An 18,578-nucleotide genomic window follows, 5' to 3' on the forward strand; every position below is an offset into this window, starting at 1 on the left:
CTACTAAAGTTTTTCCAAGCTTTTCTTGAATGAAGTTTACAGTCCTTGGTTTTAGTCCTATGTCCATGATCCACCTTGAGTTGATTTTTGTATATGGAGTGAGGTGGGGATCTTGTTTAATTCTTCTGCAGATAGTTTTCCAATGACACAAAACTTTCTTAGACAAGACTCAGCAAACCATTTTAAAAAAAAGCAACCAACCAAATACATATATTTGTAGTGATATATGGTTCTTGGTGTATATTTTAGTTATCTGGTGCTTGCGTGTGTGTGTGTGTGTGTGTGTACACACACATACACAATTCAGTTTATGGCTGTGTTTTAAGCAAGTCACTTTTGAGATAAAATGATCAAATTAGGTACAAGGAGAATGAACATTTCAGAATATGTAATTATGTGGAACCTAGGGATATAGCTAATATTAGATGGATCTTGGCTGAAAGCAGAGACTCCCAGAGGAATGTTTATCTGTTTCATTGACTGTACAAAGGCATTTGACTGTGTGGATCATAACAGACTGACTGACTCTGAGAAGAATGGGAAGACCAGAACACTTGATTGTGCTTATGCGGATCTTGTACTTGGATCAGGAGGCAATTGTCAAAACACTGCATGGTTCAAAATCGTGAAGGGTGTATGCCAAGGATGCATCCTATCTCCATATCTTTTCAGTCTGTATGTGAAACTGATCATCCGCAAGGCTGGGCTATGTGAGGAGGAATGTGGCATCAGGATTTCAGGAAGACTCATCAACAGCCTGCGTTACGTAGATGACACAACCTTGCTTGCTGAAACTGATGAGGATCTCAGGCATTTGCTACAGAAGGTGAAGGGCTGCCGCTTTCAGTATGAATTGAACCTTGGTCTAACATGCTTTGAGTATATTGTCAGGAGGAGCCAGTGATCATGTTGGGAAAGATGGAGGTTCAGAGAAAGATGGGTTGATTCACAGATTGTCACAGTGGGCTCAGACATATCAGAGATTGTAAGGAGGGCTTGAGGTTGAGCAGAGTTCCAGTGTACATAGGCTTGCTATGAGTTGTAGTCCACTTGAGTCACATAACATATACTCATATAAGGAAGACTGAAGATTAGATGGTTTTGAATTAGGATTTTGACAAAGAATATTGACTATGTCGTGAACTGCCAGAGAGCTAGCAAATTTGTCCTGGATGAAGTTCAGTCAGAATGTTCTTTAGACTTGAGGATTATAAGATTTTCATGTACTGTGGATATGCTGTTGTTATATCCCATTGGCACTGACTCGTAGCTGACCCTAGAGCAAGTTTTCAGAAGAGGTAATTGTACAGGAAGAGATTGCCCATCTTTCTCTGTCAAGCAGCTGGTAGATTCAAACGATATGCCTTTGGTTTGGCAGTGTAACACCGTACCACTCCCTCAAGAAGGATAGAATGCTTATTAAAGTAGAGGATCAGCAAAAGAGAAAGATTTCTAGTATAGTAGCCCTAAGAAACTAAGACAAAACGATCTTAAACGCCTTTTTTTGGTACGTTTGTGTTTGCTCATTTGTGGAGTGTCTTTTTATTTTAAAATTTATTGCTGAGTTAGAGGAGTTCTGTATATTTTCTACATATCTCAAAACTCATTGCCATCCATTTGTAACAGACTCCTAGCTGAACCTCCATTGGATTATCAAGGTTGCAAATGGCAAGAGGAGACTGCTCACCTTTTCCATGGAGGCACTGGTGGATTCCAGCTGTCAGGCCCTAGCTTTGGGTTAGCAGTCCAACTCCAGTTGATGGTGGGAATCACTCAGACATAATTGCTTAAGTTTAGGATGGTAGTAAGTACTTGCCTAAGTTTAGGACAACAGTGAAAGTTGTAATGTCCATTAACCTGATTGATTAGCTGGCTGTTAGATTTTATGCCAGGAACTAAGGATTTGTAATCAAGTCACCCTGACATAAAAAAACAGATTACTTGACTGCACCATAAGCAAGGGAGCCTGATGACTACCTACCTCAAGGATCAAACACTGGATGCCCAACAACCATCATGGAACAAAGCTTTATCTGACTGTTGGAGACTTCTCTCCTGCACCTTTTCCATATGTCTTTCCCTTTACCTTCTTCCTTTTGCCATTACCTTAAAAAGGTCAGAAAAATAGTCTTTAAAGACAAGCATGCTTCTGTTTTCTCTCAGATCACCAGTATCTTAAGTGAAGCGTATTTAACAGATTCTCTTTGCCTCTGCTTAATTAACAGCATTAAACACCATTTTTTTCCCATTTTCACTTTGGCCAACTTGACCAGAGCTCCCTGTATCCTGGAGATAAAACCTTTATTAGTCTGTGGTTGCCAGTTTGTTTTCTTAGCATTGTCTTTGGTGAGCTGAAGTTTTACATTTTGATATAGTCATGTTTTTTCCTTTGGTATTACTGTTTTCTGAGTCTTTGTCTATCCTCATTAGGAAGAACACCCAGTCCTAGTGTCATTTGTTGGGATAACTTTTCCTGTTTGTATTAAATGAGTGTGTGTGTTGAATTTCAGGTGATTGTATGAATGAGGGATGATTTCTTGGTTCTCTCTTCTGTTCCATTGAATCAGTCTTTTGTCAATACCACAATATTTTAACTGTTACGGTGTTTTAGTGAGTTTTGAAATTAGGTAGTGTGGTTTCTTTTTGTTCTTTTAAATAATTGATTTAGATATTCTAGATCTTTGCATTTACATATAATTATTAGAATAATCTTGTTAGTGTTTATAAAAATTCTTAAAGGATTATGATTACAATTACATTGAGTCTATAGATCAGTTAAGAAAGATGTGACATCTTGACAGTGTTGTATCTTCAAATATGTGAGCCATTTCATCTCTTTTTAATCTTCATCTTTATGTCCATTCTCACACCTAACAACATTATATTACTGTTTTGTAGTTTTTTAAATTTTGTATCTTATTTTATTATTATTTTGTGTGTGTACTGTCAAATCGTATCTGATTGTTACAGGAGGATATTGGCCCTCCTTTTCCAGCAGAGTATCGTTGATTCGAACTGTGCGCCTCTGGAATTGCAGTGCATATTCTTGCCACTGGGCCACCAGAGCTCCCTGTTTTGTAGTTTTTAGCATAGAGCTCTTACAAACCTGTTGGTACTTTTATTCCCAAGTATTTGATTTTTGCTTGTTTATTTTACATTTTTGTAAAATGGAGCTGTCATTTGTACAGTCATTTCTTGGTATATAATGTATTGTCTTTTCAGACTTCTTGCAAGATTTTCTTCTTTTGTCTTTTAGCATTTTGACCATGAGGTCTAGATATAGTTTCTTTGTATTTATCTCTCCTGAGTAGGTGCTAGATTCTTTATTCTGTAATTGATCAGTAAGTCTGCCATCCAATTTAAGAAGTTTGTAGTCATTATTATTATTATTATTTTAAAAATATTTTTTCTGCCCCATTTTTTTTTTACCTCTACTGGAACTTCAGTTACATGTATAGATAGAATGTTGTTGTCATGTACTGTGGAATCACAGCTGACACATAGTTGACCCTTTAGTATGTATACTTTCTGAGGCTCTGAATATCACAAAAGATTGTCCATCTTTCTTCTATTAAGCAGCTGGTGAATTTGGAATGTATCTTTTGGTTAGCAGCAGCACAACTCTTTACCAGTAAGACATGAGGGCTCTTTGGAAACAGAATTGTTTGTTGTTTACTGTTGGAACTGACCATAGCTATACCTCCAGCAATAAATCACAAGAGAGGTAATGGTCCAGCCTTTCCTCGCACAGAGTATCTGGTGGATTCAGATTGCCTATCTCTGGGATTGCAGCTCAGTTTCTTACCACTAGGCCACCAAAATGCCCTGCAGACAGATAAGATTTTCCAAGGCTGTAAAAATCTGTATGGAATCAGACTGCCTTATCTTTCTCTTATGGAGTACCTTGTGGATTCCAGCCACTGACCTTTGGTTAGTTGCCTAATAGAATTATGATGATAACACATTGCTTATTTAAAAAATTAAATAGGACTCAGCTATTCCACTACTTGGAATGTACCTTGAGAAAATGAGAACTGAGGCACAAATGGAGACTTGTACACCAGTGTTCATAGCAGCATTATTCATCATCGCAAGAACATGGAAACAGCCCAGATGTCCAAACACAAACAAATGAATTAAGAAATTATAGTACATTCACACAGTGGAATACTATGCAGCACACAGGAGCAATGATTTTGTAAATTATAACCTAACTTGGGGGAACTGGAGAGCATTATGCTGAGTGAACTAATTCAGCCCCACAAGGACAAATATTGTATAAACCCATTATTGTAGAGTAAGTATAAGGATCCAAGGGAGGGGGAGGGTGGAAGCAGAGGGATGTGGATGTGCAGGAGGAGGGGGGATTAATCATGGAGTTGTACAATTGGACGGGTGGAGGGGTGAGGGAAAATGGAAGATTCTGTTCTGGAAAACAGTGTATTTGAATTTTGTAAATAAACTAGTTGTTGTTAAGAGCCGTCAAGTCGCAGGCGACTCATAGCGACCCTATGAAGGAGAGTCCTCGATGCTTAGGTGCCTTTCATCCTCTCTCCAGGTTCATAGGGTTTCCAGAGGCAGGCTATTATGGAAGTGGATACCACTCCTCCTTCCAAGCTTAAATAAACTCGTATAATTTAAAAAAAATTAAATAAGTCCCTCTATGAGGTGGATTGATTCAGTGACTGGGGTAATCAGGATGGGTGTGTCAGAGGCAGTGAGATTGGCACAGGACAGAGCAGTGTTTAGGGCTGTTGTACATAGGGTCGCTGTGAGTCCAAGCGACTTGACGACACATAACTACAACAACAGTGCTAAAAGTTTCATTTTGAAAAGATCCACCTCTTTTCTGGTTACTGTGTTGCTGTAAACAGCAAAGGCACCCTCTACGAGGCCATGTGCGAAGTCCTGCATGAGAACCAGCGCAAACGCAGAAAGTTTTTAGAAATGATGGAGCTGCAGATCAGTTTGAAGAACTCTGATCCTCAGAAGGAAAAACACTTCTTAGTGACTGTTAAAATTAAGTTCAGCCCACACCCTAAGTTCTCTCTGCTCCTGAGGATCAGCAGCATTATGTTGAAGCCAAGGCTGTGGATATCCCTCACATGGTCACTGAAGCCTGAAAAAAGCTCATCAAGAATAAGAAAAGGGAGCTCTGGTGGCCTAGTGGCAAGAAGCTGCATTGCAATCCCAGAGGTGAGTGGTTCAAATCCACCAGATGCTCTGCTGGAGAAGGAGGGGCAATCTCCTCCTGTACCAGTCAGATCTGATCTGATGGTGTACACTCACAAAATATAATAAAATAGAAGACAAAACAAAGAATAAGAAGCTGGCTAAGAAGTATAATGCCTTTTTGGCATATGAATCAATCACATCCCAAGAATACTGTGTCCAGGCCTGAAGAATGTTGGCAGATTCCCTTTTCTGTTTACCCACAATGAGAATATGGTGGCAAAATGTAGATGAGGTGAAGTCCACCATCAAATTCCAGGTGAAAAAGATCCTGTGTCAGGCACTGGCTATTGGCCATGTGAAGATAACAGGTGATGAACTTGTTTACAACATCCACTTGGCTTTCAGCTTTCTGGTTTCACTGCTAAAGAAGAATTGGCAGAATGTTTGGGCTTTGTACATCAAGAGCACCATGGGCAAACCCTATCGTCTGCACTAAGATACAGCTCTCTATATCTTACTGTTATTAAAAAAAAAAGAAAAGAAAAGGAAAAGATTTTAGGCCAGCTCCATTCCTTAGAAACTTGTGATCTTTTAACTAGACTGATATTTGCCTTTTGTGTCTAAATAATATCCTTATTTCACTATTACTTGATTTAATAATTTTAGATATTATTGACTAGGCCATTAACTAGTGCTAGATGTGAAACAAATTTAGCATTCCTTTTTTTAAAAAAGTGTTTATTATTTTGTATGTGTGTACCTTCAAATCGGATCTGACTGTACAGGAGGAATCCTTCTCCAGCAGAGCATCTAGTGAATTTGAACTGTGTACCTCTGGGATTGCCGTGCAGCTTCTTACCATTAGGCCACCAGAACTCAAATTTAGCATTCTTAATTGAGATGAAATATCTACATTTTCAGCATTCTCATTATAGTGTTCATAAAATAAATAAGAAATTATTAACTAATTCATGGTATCATACCTTTACAATAATCTTGTGCAGTTTTGGTACTTTCATTGTTTTCATTTTATGGATAAGGAAATATCCTTTATACAAGTCAAGCCCCCAGTGGGTGATAGAGCCAGAATCTGATGTTTTGAACTTGAATTCTTAAATATTTTATTGTAATGCCATTTGGGGTATCTTATTACTTGACATTTAAAGATTTGTAATTCATATTATCAAATAAACTATAACTTTGTAACATGTAAATTTATGTTGAGAAGCAACTCTGGATCCCAGGTATGGAGTAGGCAAGTAGTCAAGTTGTGGGTCAGCCACTTGGTCATGCTTTTTTCTGAGTTTAACTATATTTTTAAATGGATTTTCTAAATTTGCATAGTCCTAGCCTAATGCATAGAGGTGCTCTGGTGGTACCATCTGTGGCATGTTGCATTGCTAACCAAAACATGTGTCGTGGCAGTTAGAATCCGCCAGCATTTTGAGGCAGAAAAATGCTCAGTTTTCTTCAGTTAAGTTCCATGGAAACCTGATGCAGGGAGTTTGAGCCAAATGATTGATTCTGGTGGTAATCTGGTGGGAAGTGATAACTGGCGTTTCTAACATGTTCCCTGGTGATGCTCATGATGCTGGTTCTAAATGGCTTTTTGTTTTACCTTCTCTTTTGTTTCACATGTTAGTTGTCTCCTGTAGTTAGTTTGTTATCTTCTGGAAAGCAGTTTGGTTACTGTAGGGGGAGTGTGTGTGTATGTGTGTGTATTTACCACACAGTAACAAATGAGATAAGTATCCTCTTTGTTTAGTGTTCATAGGGTTTTCAATACCTTTTATTTAGGAAGTAGATGGCCCATCTGCTTCCTAGTCTGTCTCAATCAGGGAGCTCCACCAAAACCCGTCCACAATGGGGAAACCCTTTTGGAATTTGACACACCAATGGCAAAGATTTCAGTATTGCAGCAACCCCAAGTAATAGCAGTACAGCAAACTGACAAATTGCTAGGAAGTGCAATTCCTTTGAGAAGGACATGATTTTGGGAAGGGTATAGGGTCGGCAAAGGAGAGGAAAACCCTCAAGCAGGTGGACTGACAAGGTGACTGCTGCAGTGGGCTCTTTTGTGTCAGGAAGTGTGAGGATGGTGCAGGACAGGACTGGGTTCAGATCTTTGTTCATAGGGTCGCTAAGAGTTGGCACCTAACAACAACAACAAGAAGTGAGATTTGCTTACACAGAGAATAGGTTAACGATGAGCTGATTATTTCCTTAAAGAGTTTGTAATTTTAATTTTTCCATTATAAATGATTGTGAACACATCTTAAATAGCACCACCATAATAGAAAAAGATTAACGAAGTGGAAGAGATAGACTCTAGAGGATTTTCAGAGCTTGACAAGCTATCATGTAGTGCTGAAGAGCTTAGTCTTTGAGTCAATGTTTATACATGTATAAATAAAATCACTCATAGGGTATTACATAGGAATGTTTTATCTGAATTCTACTGGAAGTTCTTGCCTTTAATCTTTAGCATTTTTTGAGCTCTTTTGTTCATTTTGTGTTTACATAAAGGTCAACCAAAATCAGCATGTCTGGTATTGAGGAAGCAGTTCCTGGAAGCCGTGACAGCCGACATTCTTTTGCTGCTGGCAACTCTGTATTATGCTTTGGACAGGTAATGATTTCTTTGTATTTGGAAAACATAAAGCTAAGTGAGACAATGTATGTGGAAGCAATTTATAGGGGATCATTATACATATGTTTAAGAAATATAGTATTAGTGGGTTTTCCTTTAGATGCACTATTTGGGGGTCACTGATAAACTCTGAGGGCATTTTTGAACTTGAGCATCATAAAGCTGGTAGGATTAAAAATTACATTTAGTGTTAAATACTTCTTATAAATACTCATTTAAATGTAAATGGAAATACAGACTATATGTGAAAAGTTCCCCATCTCTGTGGAGCATCAGAAAAAGAAAGACCCTCTACAAGATGGATTGGCACAGTGACTAGAACAGTGGGCTTGCGCATGTCAGAGGTGAGCAGGAGGGTGCAGGATAGAGCAGGGTTCAGATCTCTTGTTGCAGGGTCGGTGTGAGTCATCATTGACACCGGCACCTAACAGCAACACATGCCGCTCAGTTCACTTTGGGGATTGTGATAGCCAAAGTTACTGGAATCTTTGTAGAGATATCCAGAGCACATAGAAGGGAATATTACATCATCTGCCCAAATTCTTTCTTTGTGTCTACCAGAGATTTGCTGGTGAATGTTCATTTCACTTAACTAAGGCAAGAGGAAAAATAACTAGGGAACATGAATGAAAGCAACAGGTGGATAAATAGGTATTTATCTACATGAAGTTGTTGAATAAGGAAGACAAATTTGGAAAGGATAAATGGAAGCAAGACTTTCTATTATATTTCCCTTTCTTCCCCCCCCCCCTTTTCCTACATAAATGCCACACACAGAAACTCTTACTTTCTTGTTTCCAGCTTGAGAAAGTTTTATAAGGATGGTAATAATATCTGAAGCAGTGGTCCGAACAATATAGTTAGGGACTTCTTGGGATACACAAGACCCTTTCAGAGTCCATAATTTCAGTTATTTTCAGAGTAATATGAAAATACCATGTGATATTTTGACTCTCATTTTCTTACAAGGATACAGTGGGGTTTTCCAGAGACTTCATGACATGTAATCTCGTGGCTAATTGAATGTATGCTTTAAAAATGTCTGTTTTCATTCCTAATTTGATAGATAATTGATAGATAAAATCAATATGAAGATAAGCTTGTTGTGGCCCTCAGTACTTTTTAAGAATCTAAAAGGGTCTTGAGACTAAAAAGTTGAAGTCTTACGTAAAGAGTGATGGAAATGTCAATTTAACATTTTCTTTCTCTATTATAGTGTCAATACACAGCAGAAGAGTACCAGGCTATCCAGAATGCCCTGAGGCAGAGGCTTGGCCCAGAATATATTAGTAGCCGCATGGCTGGAGGAGGCCAGAAGGTAGGAGAAATCACATGCCTGGACAGTGGGCAGTCATCTAGGACTACTTAGATGATCATTTTTACTTTTCCTCTGGGTCCTCAGGGATTCAGAAAATGTCTTGTTCACTGTTGCTGGGTTTAGTCTGGTGCATGGTCTCTGGGAGGGAATAGGATGAGCTCTTGTCTTCACTGTCAGCTAAAGTAAAGTAGCCCAAGCGTTGTTTTAAGATTTGTGTGCTTGCCATCCTTCATGTTTTATACCATCTTTAAAAAAAGATTTTAATTCTATTTGCTTCTAAAACCAATACTTCATTGCCATTTAGTTGATTCCAACTTGTAACAACAATCCCAAATTTTCCAGGCTGTAAATCTTTATGGGAGGCAACTGTCTCCTCTTTTTCATCCAAAGTAGCTGGTGGACTTGAACTGCTGACTTTTCAGTTAGCAGTATAACTCATAACAGAAGACCAAAGACTCCAAACTTCAGTGTGGATTACATACCAATATCAGGAAACAAAAATCCTCACAACTGGACTAATAGGCAACATTCTATTAAGTGGAGAAAAGATTTAAGTTGTCACTGATTTAATTTTACTTGGAGCTTTGGTGGCCTAGTCACTAGGGAGTTGCACCCTCAGCCCAAAGGTCAGCAGTTTGAATCCACCAGCTTTTCTGTGACAGAATGAAGGGCAATCTCCTGCTGTGTGATTCACAGCTTTTGAAAACCAGCTAGACTGCCAGCTATGAGTTGATACTGACTTGACAGCAGTGAGTTTTCTGTAATCTACATTTATGGTAGCAGCAAATTAAAACTATTTGAAGGACCTTTATAAAGTGCTAAAAAATAAGGCTGTCACTTTAAAGATTAAGATGTACCTAACAAAGCCATGATATTTTCACTTGTTCCATATACATATGAAATTGGACAATAAGGAACCTCAAAGAAGAATTGATGCCTCTGAATTGTGGTATTGGCAGAAAATATTGAACACATCATGGACTACCAAAAGAACAAAGAAATTTGGCTTAGAATTGTAGCTAGGGGTCTTTGCATACTTTGGACATACTTTCAGAAGACCTTGGACCTTGGGGAAAGACATCATGATTGGATTGGAAAGTAGAGGGTCAGTAAAGGAGAGGAAGTTCCCCAATGAGATGGACTGACAGAGTGACTTTAACAGTGGACTTAAACACAGTAGATGGTCCTGATAGGGCAAAGTTTGATTGTTGTATTTAGGGGCACTGTAAGTTGGAGTGAACTCTGTGTTAGGTATCTAAGAACAGCAACATTTGCTTCTAATTTAATTTCAATATGTTTCATAAAATATGTCAGTCTGAGAGCCATACCTTTCAAAGGCAGTTTTGCCCTTGAATTTTAATACAGCCTTTTGTTCTCTAACTTTTCCTCAGGTGTGCTACATTGAGGGTCACAGAGTAATTAATCTGGCCAATGAGATGTTTGGTTACAATGGCTGGGCGCATTCTGTTACACAGCAGAATGTGGGTGAGTATATTTCTGGGCAACAGGGATGTAAAAAGTGAGGATGGCATGAGTTTGGCAGCATCTGACCTCTACTCACTCCACAGGGGATTTATTCTTATTAACACCCACAATACAAAACCAGATTCCATAAGAGATTAGAAGCTCTACTCCTGCATATGAAATCTTTTGCAATAGCTACACAGACCTCACAGAAGAACCACAATTATGGAGTTTATTAGGGAAGTTAACAGCTTTCAACTCAGGTTGACAACACGATACCATTTCACTCAGGACAAGGACAGCTTTTTTGCTTGCATGCCCTTAAACTTTCAGCCTTACAGTTTTAGGTCAGTGTTACCAATGTTCTCTTGACAGCATCTTAAACCAGAGGAAAGCATTCTGCAGTGTGTGTGCCATGTAGAGAATTGATCTGATTATAAAAGTCCTATCCCCAGTTCCAAAAGTCAATTTGCAGAAACCTGCTGTTTCTGAGTTTCACCCTACCTTCGTAATAAAAATCCTTTATTATAATGCACATATAGTATTAGTATCTTTAAAGAAAAGTACCCTTAAAGAACAAAAGGGACTTGAGGGCTTCTCCATTAATACTGCCATCCATCCCCGCCGCCACCTGGGCTAAAGGAATTCTCCTGGTTCTCAGTTTCCCCTTAGTAACACCTATGGTGAATTCTTCTTTCCTGTGTCTGAATGTCTTGTGTCTCTGATAAAATGTAGATACAGGTTTGTTGCCCATATCAGAAGGTCTCTTATCAAAGAAACCAAGGAGAAAAATGTATGAGCACTCCCTTTTAGGACTTTGATGTAAATAAAACTTCAATTTTGTGACTTGTGTAGCTCTTTCTGTAAGATAGAACCTTCTTGAGTCTGGGGAGGAGCTGCCATATTGATTGTCCCCAAATCCCTCACTCTTTACCTGTTTGTCTTTTTCCTTTTTAAAATAACATATGAATTACCTTACTTGACTTTCCTTAACTGCAGTAGTTACTGTTGGTTTTTTGTTTTATTTTTGACCCCTACATTACAATAACCACTCATTACCATTGAGTGAGAAGCAACTCATAGTTAACCCTCTAGTCAGTTTTTTTGTTTTGTTTTTTTTTGAGAAGAGATTGCCCATCTTTCTGCCACAGAGCAGGTGATAGATTTGAACCAACTGCCTTTTGGGTTGGCAGCACAACTCCTTAACTGCTAGGCCACCAGTCCTGCCAAGTATGGATTCTATCCCTTAGTCCTCCAGCAAGCTTGGGCAAAGGCCCCTGGTCTACCTCTGTGGGGCAGTGTAAAAAGAATGTAGGCAGCATGAGAATGGCTGTATCTAACCTCTACTAACTTCACAAAGGGGAAATATCCCCATCAACAGCATCCACAGAGAACCAGTTTCTCTAAAGTCAAACATAGTCTCCTACACTCCTTCTGCTAGTTTCTTCCTGCTCTACTGGGTCCTCAATCCATTGCAGTGACCACCTAGAACCATACTTAGTATTAATGAATTTTTTTAGGGAAGTTGGCAAGTAACAGTTGTGGTTGGTAGCAGGATACAATTCCTTAGTCCAGGTAGCCTCTTAAGTGTGCTCACAGGAGTTTTGACCTCCAGCCTGACAGCTTAGGCCAGTGTTATAAAATCTCTTTAATCCTGCCAATTATGTTGTCTTCCCTCAGTCCTCCAGCAAGCTTGAGATGAACGCTGCTGGCTCTGGCTCTGGCACTGAGGGGCAACAATCCCATATCATTGCTGTCTCATATTGGTTTCTGATTTTCTGTGGAGGCTGCTGCTGCTTTAATGTAGATCCCTTCTGTCTATGCAGGAATCTTTGGCCCAAAGAACATGTTCTGACCTTCCTGCCTTCTCTTCAGTGCTGATAGTGAAATTTTTGCATTCACTGCTAAATCTGCTCATTTTAACTTGATGAAATGGGGGAAAACTGGCCAGGCTCATAATAATTACCTTCTGAATAACCTGTTTTTGTACTCATGGAATGAAAGTCTTAAGTCTGTGGGTAGGAAACTAATTTTGAACAGTAAACTCTTGACCCTGCAGGCCTCATCTCAGACGGGCTCTGTCTAATGTTGGGTCTCTGGTTCTCTGCTGTGACTGCTGTCGCTCCTGTGGCAGTCCTCATCTGAGTGGTGCAGGAATCTCTGACCCTGAAGATCTTGCACTGTATTTTCTGTGTCTTCTTTCTTGTTGGTAGTGAGATACCCAATTTCTGCCATTGGACTTGCTCTGTTTAAAGCTAAAAGAATGACCAGACTAGCCGGTCCCTTCATGAATAGACTAAAACTTCCTGTTTGTGTGTTCCTGCTTAGCCATGTGGCGAAGGTCAAAGGCAGTGGCTCAGGAAAGCCATTATGAATAGTTAAGCCACTACTCCACAGGTGACTTCTCATTCCTCTTGTTTGGTATGGTCTAATTTCTAACAGTAGTATTTTGTGGATAAGATGTATTTGGAAACAGGAGTGGCATCCACTTCCTAAATAATATGCCTCTAGAAATTCCATCAACTTTGATAAATATTGATAGTTGTAGAGGGGCTTCAGGCTTTTTCTTCATACGGTCGCTACGAGTCATGCTTGACTCAAAGGCAATCAACATCAACAGGAGAAATATGAGTGAAGCCCAAACAAATATGTCTCAGAGAAGGTGCAGCTAGAGTGCTCCTTAGAGCGAAGAATGATGACACTTCATTTCACATATTTTGGGCACGTTGTTAGGAGAGGCCAGTCCTTGGAAAAATGTGTGCTCAGAAAAGTTGTGGGTCAGCAAAGGAGGGGAAGACTCAACAAGATTAACTGACACAGTTACCATTATAATGGCTTCTAGTGTGGCAAAGAGGACTGGGTTGGCACAAGATAGGATAGAGTTTAGATCTGTTGTTTATGGGGATGCAATGAGTTGTAGTTGACTTGATGACATCTAACAGCAACAGCAGCAGCAGCAGTCTGTTCATCTGATACTCTTCTACTTCTAGATTTTGTTGATCTCAACAATGGCAGGTTCTACGTGGGAGTCTGTGCATTTGTGAAGGTCCAATTGAAGGTAAGGAAATGGAGTAGTCGGGCTGCCTGGGAGACTCTGTTGGCAGTGGGAGGAAGTGAGTGGGTGGGGAAGGCTCCAGACCATGGCACAACTAGAAAGTTAGATCCTCGGGCCTTAGCCAAGAGTGATGATTCAGCCAGTCTTCTTTAGCATGGTAGTGTTTAAACATTTTTACCCATGTGTCCCATAAAGGAATTTTGAAGAACTCTTGTCATCCTTAAACATTTTTAAGTTGACATTTAAAAATTTTCATTAAAAAATGAAAGTAATTTCAAAGTAAATTTTTTTTGGCATATTGTAAACTTTGAAATTTTAAAAACAATTTGTGACATTTAAATGTATAACATAAATATGACAAGGAAAGAAATATTGTGGTGATCTAGTTAAGAAAATACATGAGTAAGCTGGTAGTACTCAGAAATTTGATATGATTACTTCTTTATCTGAATGCATATTTCTATCCTACTTTCCCACTGGTTTTTATCTTAATATATATTTAGGATTGAAAGTCTTTGATACCATATCCAATTTTTCTACCTTTATGTGTGTGTGAGTAAACAAATTTTTTTGAGGTTTACAGTGACTTTAATGGTCTAAATATTTAAAAAATTTTCTTTGGGTTTGAATTATTATTACAGTTACTATTAACACAATTGATCAGATAATTGAGCTTCTATTGAAAAGACAACGCAAATATATTGATTTTGATGATTATTAAAAGTGAGAATTTTATGGATAATGTATTTCATTTTTAAAATTTTTTTATTGTGATTTGAATGAAAATTTTCTGAACAAATCACTCCTCCATTCATCAATTCATCTATTTTATGTTTTATTGACAGTAATTACAATCCTGACAAGCCACTTCCTGCCAGTGTTTCTAGTTTCCATTTTTCTTTTCTATCTCTTCTTGCCTCTTGAGCTTTACTGTTGGCCAGTATAGCACTTATGATCTTGTATATTTGATTGTTCTAGTGTGTTCTTGGTGTTGGAACATATATGTATTAAGTGAGATATATGGTGCTGTCTTTCCCCATTAGTTTGTAAAATTTATATTTGAACCATTACTTGTCTCTAGAATGAACATTTATCATTAACTATTTTCTGATTTCTTATTTTAACAAGTATTACTGAAATGTTTTGTTCATATACATAGGTAGGTGGGACTGCAAAAGTATTTTGCTACACTAGTACTACTCATTCCTTTGACTGTTTTCTGAGTTTTATTAAATTCATAAATGCTATCACTGAAAATGACATTTTCCTGCCCCCTAAAAGCCTGATTAGGTTTGCCCTCAATTTTGTGGAAAACCAAGAAATGGAAACCTGACTTGCCTAAGAATCGACTCTTCAATTTTAGATGTGAGATTTAAAATTATGCCTCTTGTATCTTGTAAGTTTTTGTACCTTAGCATAATATGTCTTTATAAGGTTTGGTATGATTTTAAGGGAAAGAGGAGGTGAGAAAGGAGAACAGGCCTCATCACAGGCACATTTCTGGACAGGTCTAGAAGTAATCAAGATGGAGTTCTAGAATGCCATTCCTTTACACAGGTAAAGCTCTCTATGCCCATGGACCCTTTAGCAAGGCCACTGGGCATGTGTACAGCCTTTTTTAAAAGCTGCTGCTTGAGGTTTTAATGTTAGAAATAACTCCTTTTCTAACCCAGGATGGATCGTATCATGAAGATGTGGGTTATGGTGTTAGTGAGGGCCTCAAGTCAAAGGCCTTGTCCCTGGAGAAGGCCAGAAAGGAGGCAGTGACCGATGGGCTGAAGCGAGCACTCAGGTAAGCAGAAGGGCTGAAGTTTCCTCCTTCGTTTCAACTCTTACTTCAAAGCAGTTTGTTTTTTTGTTTTCTGGTAGGGAAAAGTGTTTATGCGATTCAAGCATCAAAATACAAAATAGGATTTAAAAATGATAGTCTCTTCCACTCTGGTACTAGACGTTCTTCCCCATTTCCTTTAGTGTTTCCCTCAGTGTTTATCCTTAGCTCATCCATTTTAAGTGGCAGAATTTTTTTTCTCTTTCGTAACTGTTCTGGCTTTTCCCCCTCCCTACTCAGTAGTGCACCCTGGAAGTGTCTCCCCAGGAGTACATAGCTTCCTTATTCTCTTTAATACACTTAAATAATTCTCCGTTGTGTATATGTAACATAGTTTGATAGAGAAGAGGTCTTAAACCTTTTTTAGTGGCCATCATCAAGCCTTTAGAGAGCTGAAGTGAATTGAATTGCTTGAAAAATGTGTATAAACATGCACTGAAATTTTCATTATTGTTTCTCATGGAGGTGTCCCTATTCTCCAAATTAAGAAATGTGGCCATGAAAAAAAAATGTACCATTGAACGAACCCCTCTTTCACCAGCCCTCAAGTGTATAACCCACAGTTTCTGGTAGGGGGAAAACAGTATCTCTGCTCTGGAATTTGTGTTCCACGTCAGAAAATGGCTAATGGGGTTTTGTTAATCATTCTTTGGTCTTTTCATGTACATTGCCTCTCTTAGAAAGAGGTTTTTGTCTGAAAGCTCACTGTTGTAGTCTCAGCACCTAATACAGAGTCGGGACATGACCGATGATTAGTAAACATTTATTGAGTGCTAAACAGGGTCCATTTCCTATGCTGCAGTTGAGAAGCCACTTGTACAAAGCTTATAATTACTCTCTTGACATTTAGATGCAACAATTCTTAACCTAGTTTCACTTTTGTCCTTACCCTTAGGAGTTTTGGAAATGCACTGGGAAATTGTATTTTGGACAAAGACTATCTGAGGTCACTAAATAAGCTTCCACGCCAGGTATGCCAAAAACAGATGAATGGATTTAAGATTGTCTAATTCTCACCCATTGTGGGTTGAGTGTTTGGAGGGGAGAGATTTGGGGGAAAGGGAAGAAGAGTGGACTCAGCTGTCTGGAGGACCTGAAGAGTATATTTAAGACCTTGCAATGTCGGAGCTAGCAGGAATCAGTCCCCTCACTTTACACATGACAAAACTGAGACCTAGAAAAGGTGTCTCATACACACAAAATAGTATGTGAAAATTCCTTCAAAAAGCATAAGGCCCTCCACATCACTCTGAGATTTCTTAGAAACCCTCAGCACCTCACCTGCTCACACTTTCTTGCTTTTTCTTTTAGGCCTTCGGTCTTAAAGGCTTAGTTCTTCCTTGTATCTGTCAGTGCTTCACACAGTGGCTGCCTTCTCTGGGCATTCTGGGACATCTGTGCGGTGCTGCCTCCCAACGTAGAATCCTCCATGCTCCATCTGAGGGGTTATATTTTTATAGAGCCCTGAAGTAGGGTTGCATGTCAACTGGAATTTGTCAAAACGTCTTTTTTTTAAAAAAAAAATGAGCGTCACAGCATACACGCAGAAGACTGCACAGATCCTAGGAGCATAGCCTGATGAATTCCTGCACGAACGTGGCTGGTTTGTGCCCGGATAAGGAAACAGAACACTAACAGCCTTCTCAGAACACTCTCCTGCCCCACTCAGGCACTGTCTTTTTTTTTTTTTTCTTTTTTCAAAGTAACCACTGTCCTAGCTTTTCTATTCTGATTTCTAGCCTTTTCCCCCTGTTTTTGCACCTTATATCAAAGGAATTAAATAGTTTGTACTTTAAATACATCGAAGTATTTAAAAAGAGCACATAGACATTCAGATATGTCCACGTATCATAAATATTCAGAAAATTTTGAAACCAGACATAGCCATATAACTGGTGACTGTGTGAAGAAATAGTCTAGAGATCCCTATGGATCTGTGGTCACTACCTCGTGCTGCTGTGCCATGACCAGGGAAAACCACCTTGAATAAGATAGGTAATTTTTCTGTCGCTGGCCTGTCTTTCGGCATGATTATGAGATTTGTATGTTGTGCAGTGTTTTCACTGCTCTATAACTTGCTATTGGATAAATATATCCAAATTTATTTTTCCATTATGTCCTTATTAGACTTTTGGGTTTTTTCTTTAGCTTTTGTCCTTTTTGAATAGGGCTGCTGTAACATTCCTGATACCTGCCATTTATCTTGAGACTTTTTAAGTCATACTATAGTTTTATGCTTAGTGTCAGTAGATTGTTCCAGTTTTTCACTGTTCTTGGACTGACTTATGTTTCCACACTGCAATAAATGAGAGCTCTTACTGTTCTAGATTTATGGCAGCTCATGGCTTGGACAATCATAACGTTTTTTCCAAAGCTCTGTTTCTTTTTAGTCATTTACTTTTCACTGTCGATAGGATACCTACATGATAGCTTCCAGGATATCTTTATTAAAATGAAAACTTAGTCATCTCTGTGCCTCCTGTTCAGTGATTCTACCAGCATCAATATTATGAGTTAAGGAAGAAGACTTCCTAAATAAGAAAGTTCCTAGTTTTTGTACTGCTCACAATCTGGCTGTCAGACTAATTGGTATGTGCCATGAAGCCCATGATCCCCATTTTTCATGTGGTGAAATTGGGAACTACCCCAGTCATGAGGCTCCCGGCAGCCATGACTGGTAGTTTAAATTAGTGCTTTCCAAATTGTTTTCTTCTCATTTAAATGACACTTCCCTGTGCTACAGAACACCCAGTACATATCCAGTGCTATATCTGCAGGAGCTGGCAGTCCTGACAGAAAGGTGGAGGCCTTTATAGAGATCATGTTCATGAAAACATGGATAAGGAGGTAGCATCAAATGCATCCAGCTTCCAAGGAAGGATTCAAATCATACTTCATAGACCATTTGTCTTATGTCAAAACCAAAGACAGATTCTTTTTTTTGTCAGATCTTTATTAATAAAGAAGAATATGACAAAATAATGTTCTTGGTGAAGAGATTGAGATTGTACACAGCTTTAGTTTGCTTGGCTCCACAGTCAACAGTCTTGGCACCAGCAGCCAGGAAATTAAAAGGCGCATTGCCATG

General features: G+C 38.8%; 1 protein-coding gene across 1 annotated transcript in view; it reads left to right on the forward strand.

Moving 5' to 3' along the window:
- The first annotated feature begins 7,717 nt into the window (after nucleotides 1-7,717).
- The window catches only part of RAD52 (RAD52 homolog (S. cerevisiae)), a 24,554-nt gene continuing 13,693 nt past the window's right edge, over nucleotides 7,718-18,578 (forward strand). The window contains exons 1-6 of the mRNA XM_006891325.1: nucleotides 7,718-7,804; nucleotides 9,042-9,143; nucleotides 10,535-10,628; nucleotides 13,598-13,665; nucleotides 15,336-15,454; nucleotides 16,386-16,461. Coding sequence (XP_006891387.1) covers nucleotides 7,718-7,804; nucleotides 9,042-9,143; nucleotides 10,535-10,628; nucleotides 13,598-13,665; nucleotides 15,336-15,454; nucleotides 16,386-16,461 — 546 coding nt within the window. The remainder of the gene's footprint in view (nucleotides 7,805-9,041; nucleotides 9,144-10,534; nucleotides 10,629-13,597; nucleotides 13,666-15,335; nucleotides 15,455-16,385; nucleotides 16,462-18,578) is intronic.

Source organism: Elephantulus edwardii, unplaced genomic scaffold (genome assembly GCF_000299155.1).
Source record: "Elephantulus edwardii isolate Elephantulus edwardi_28Jun2011 unplaced genomic scaffold, EleEdw1.0 scaffold00096, whole genome shotgun sequence".
NCBI lineage: Eukaryota > Metazoa > Chordata > Mammalia > Macroscelidea > Macroscelididae > Elephantulus > Elephantulus edwardii.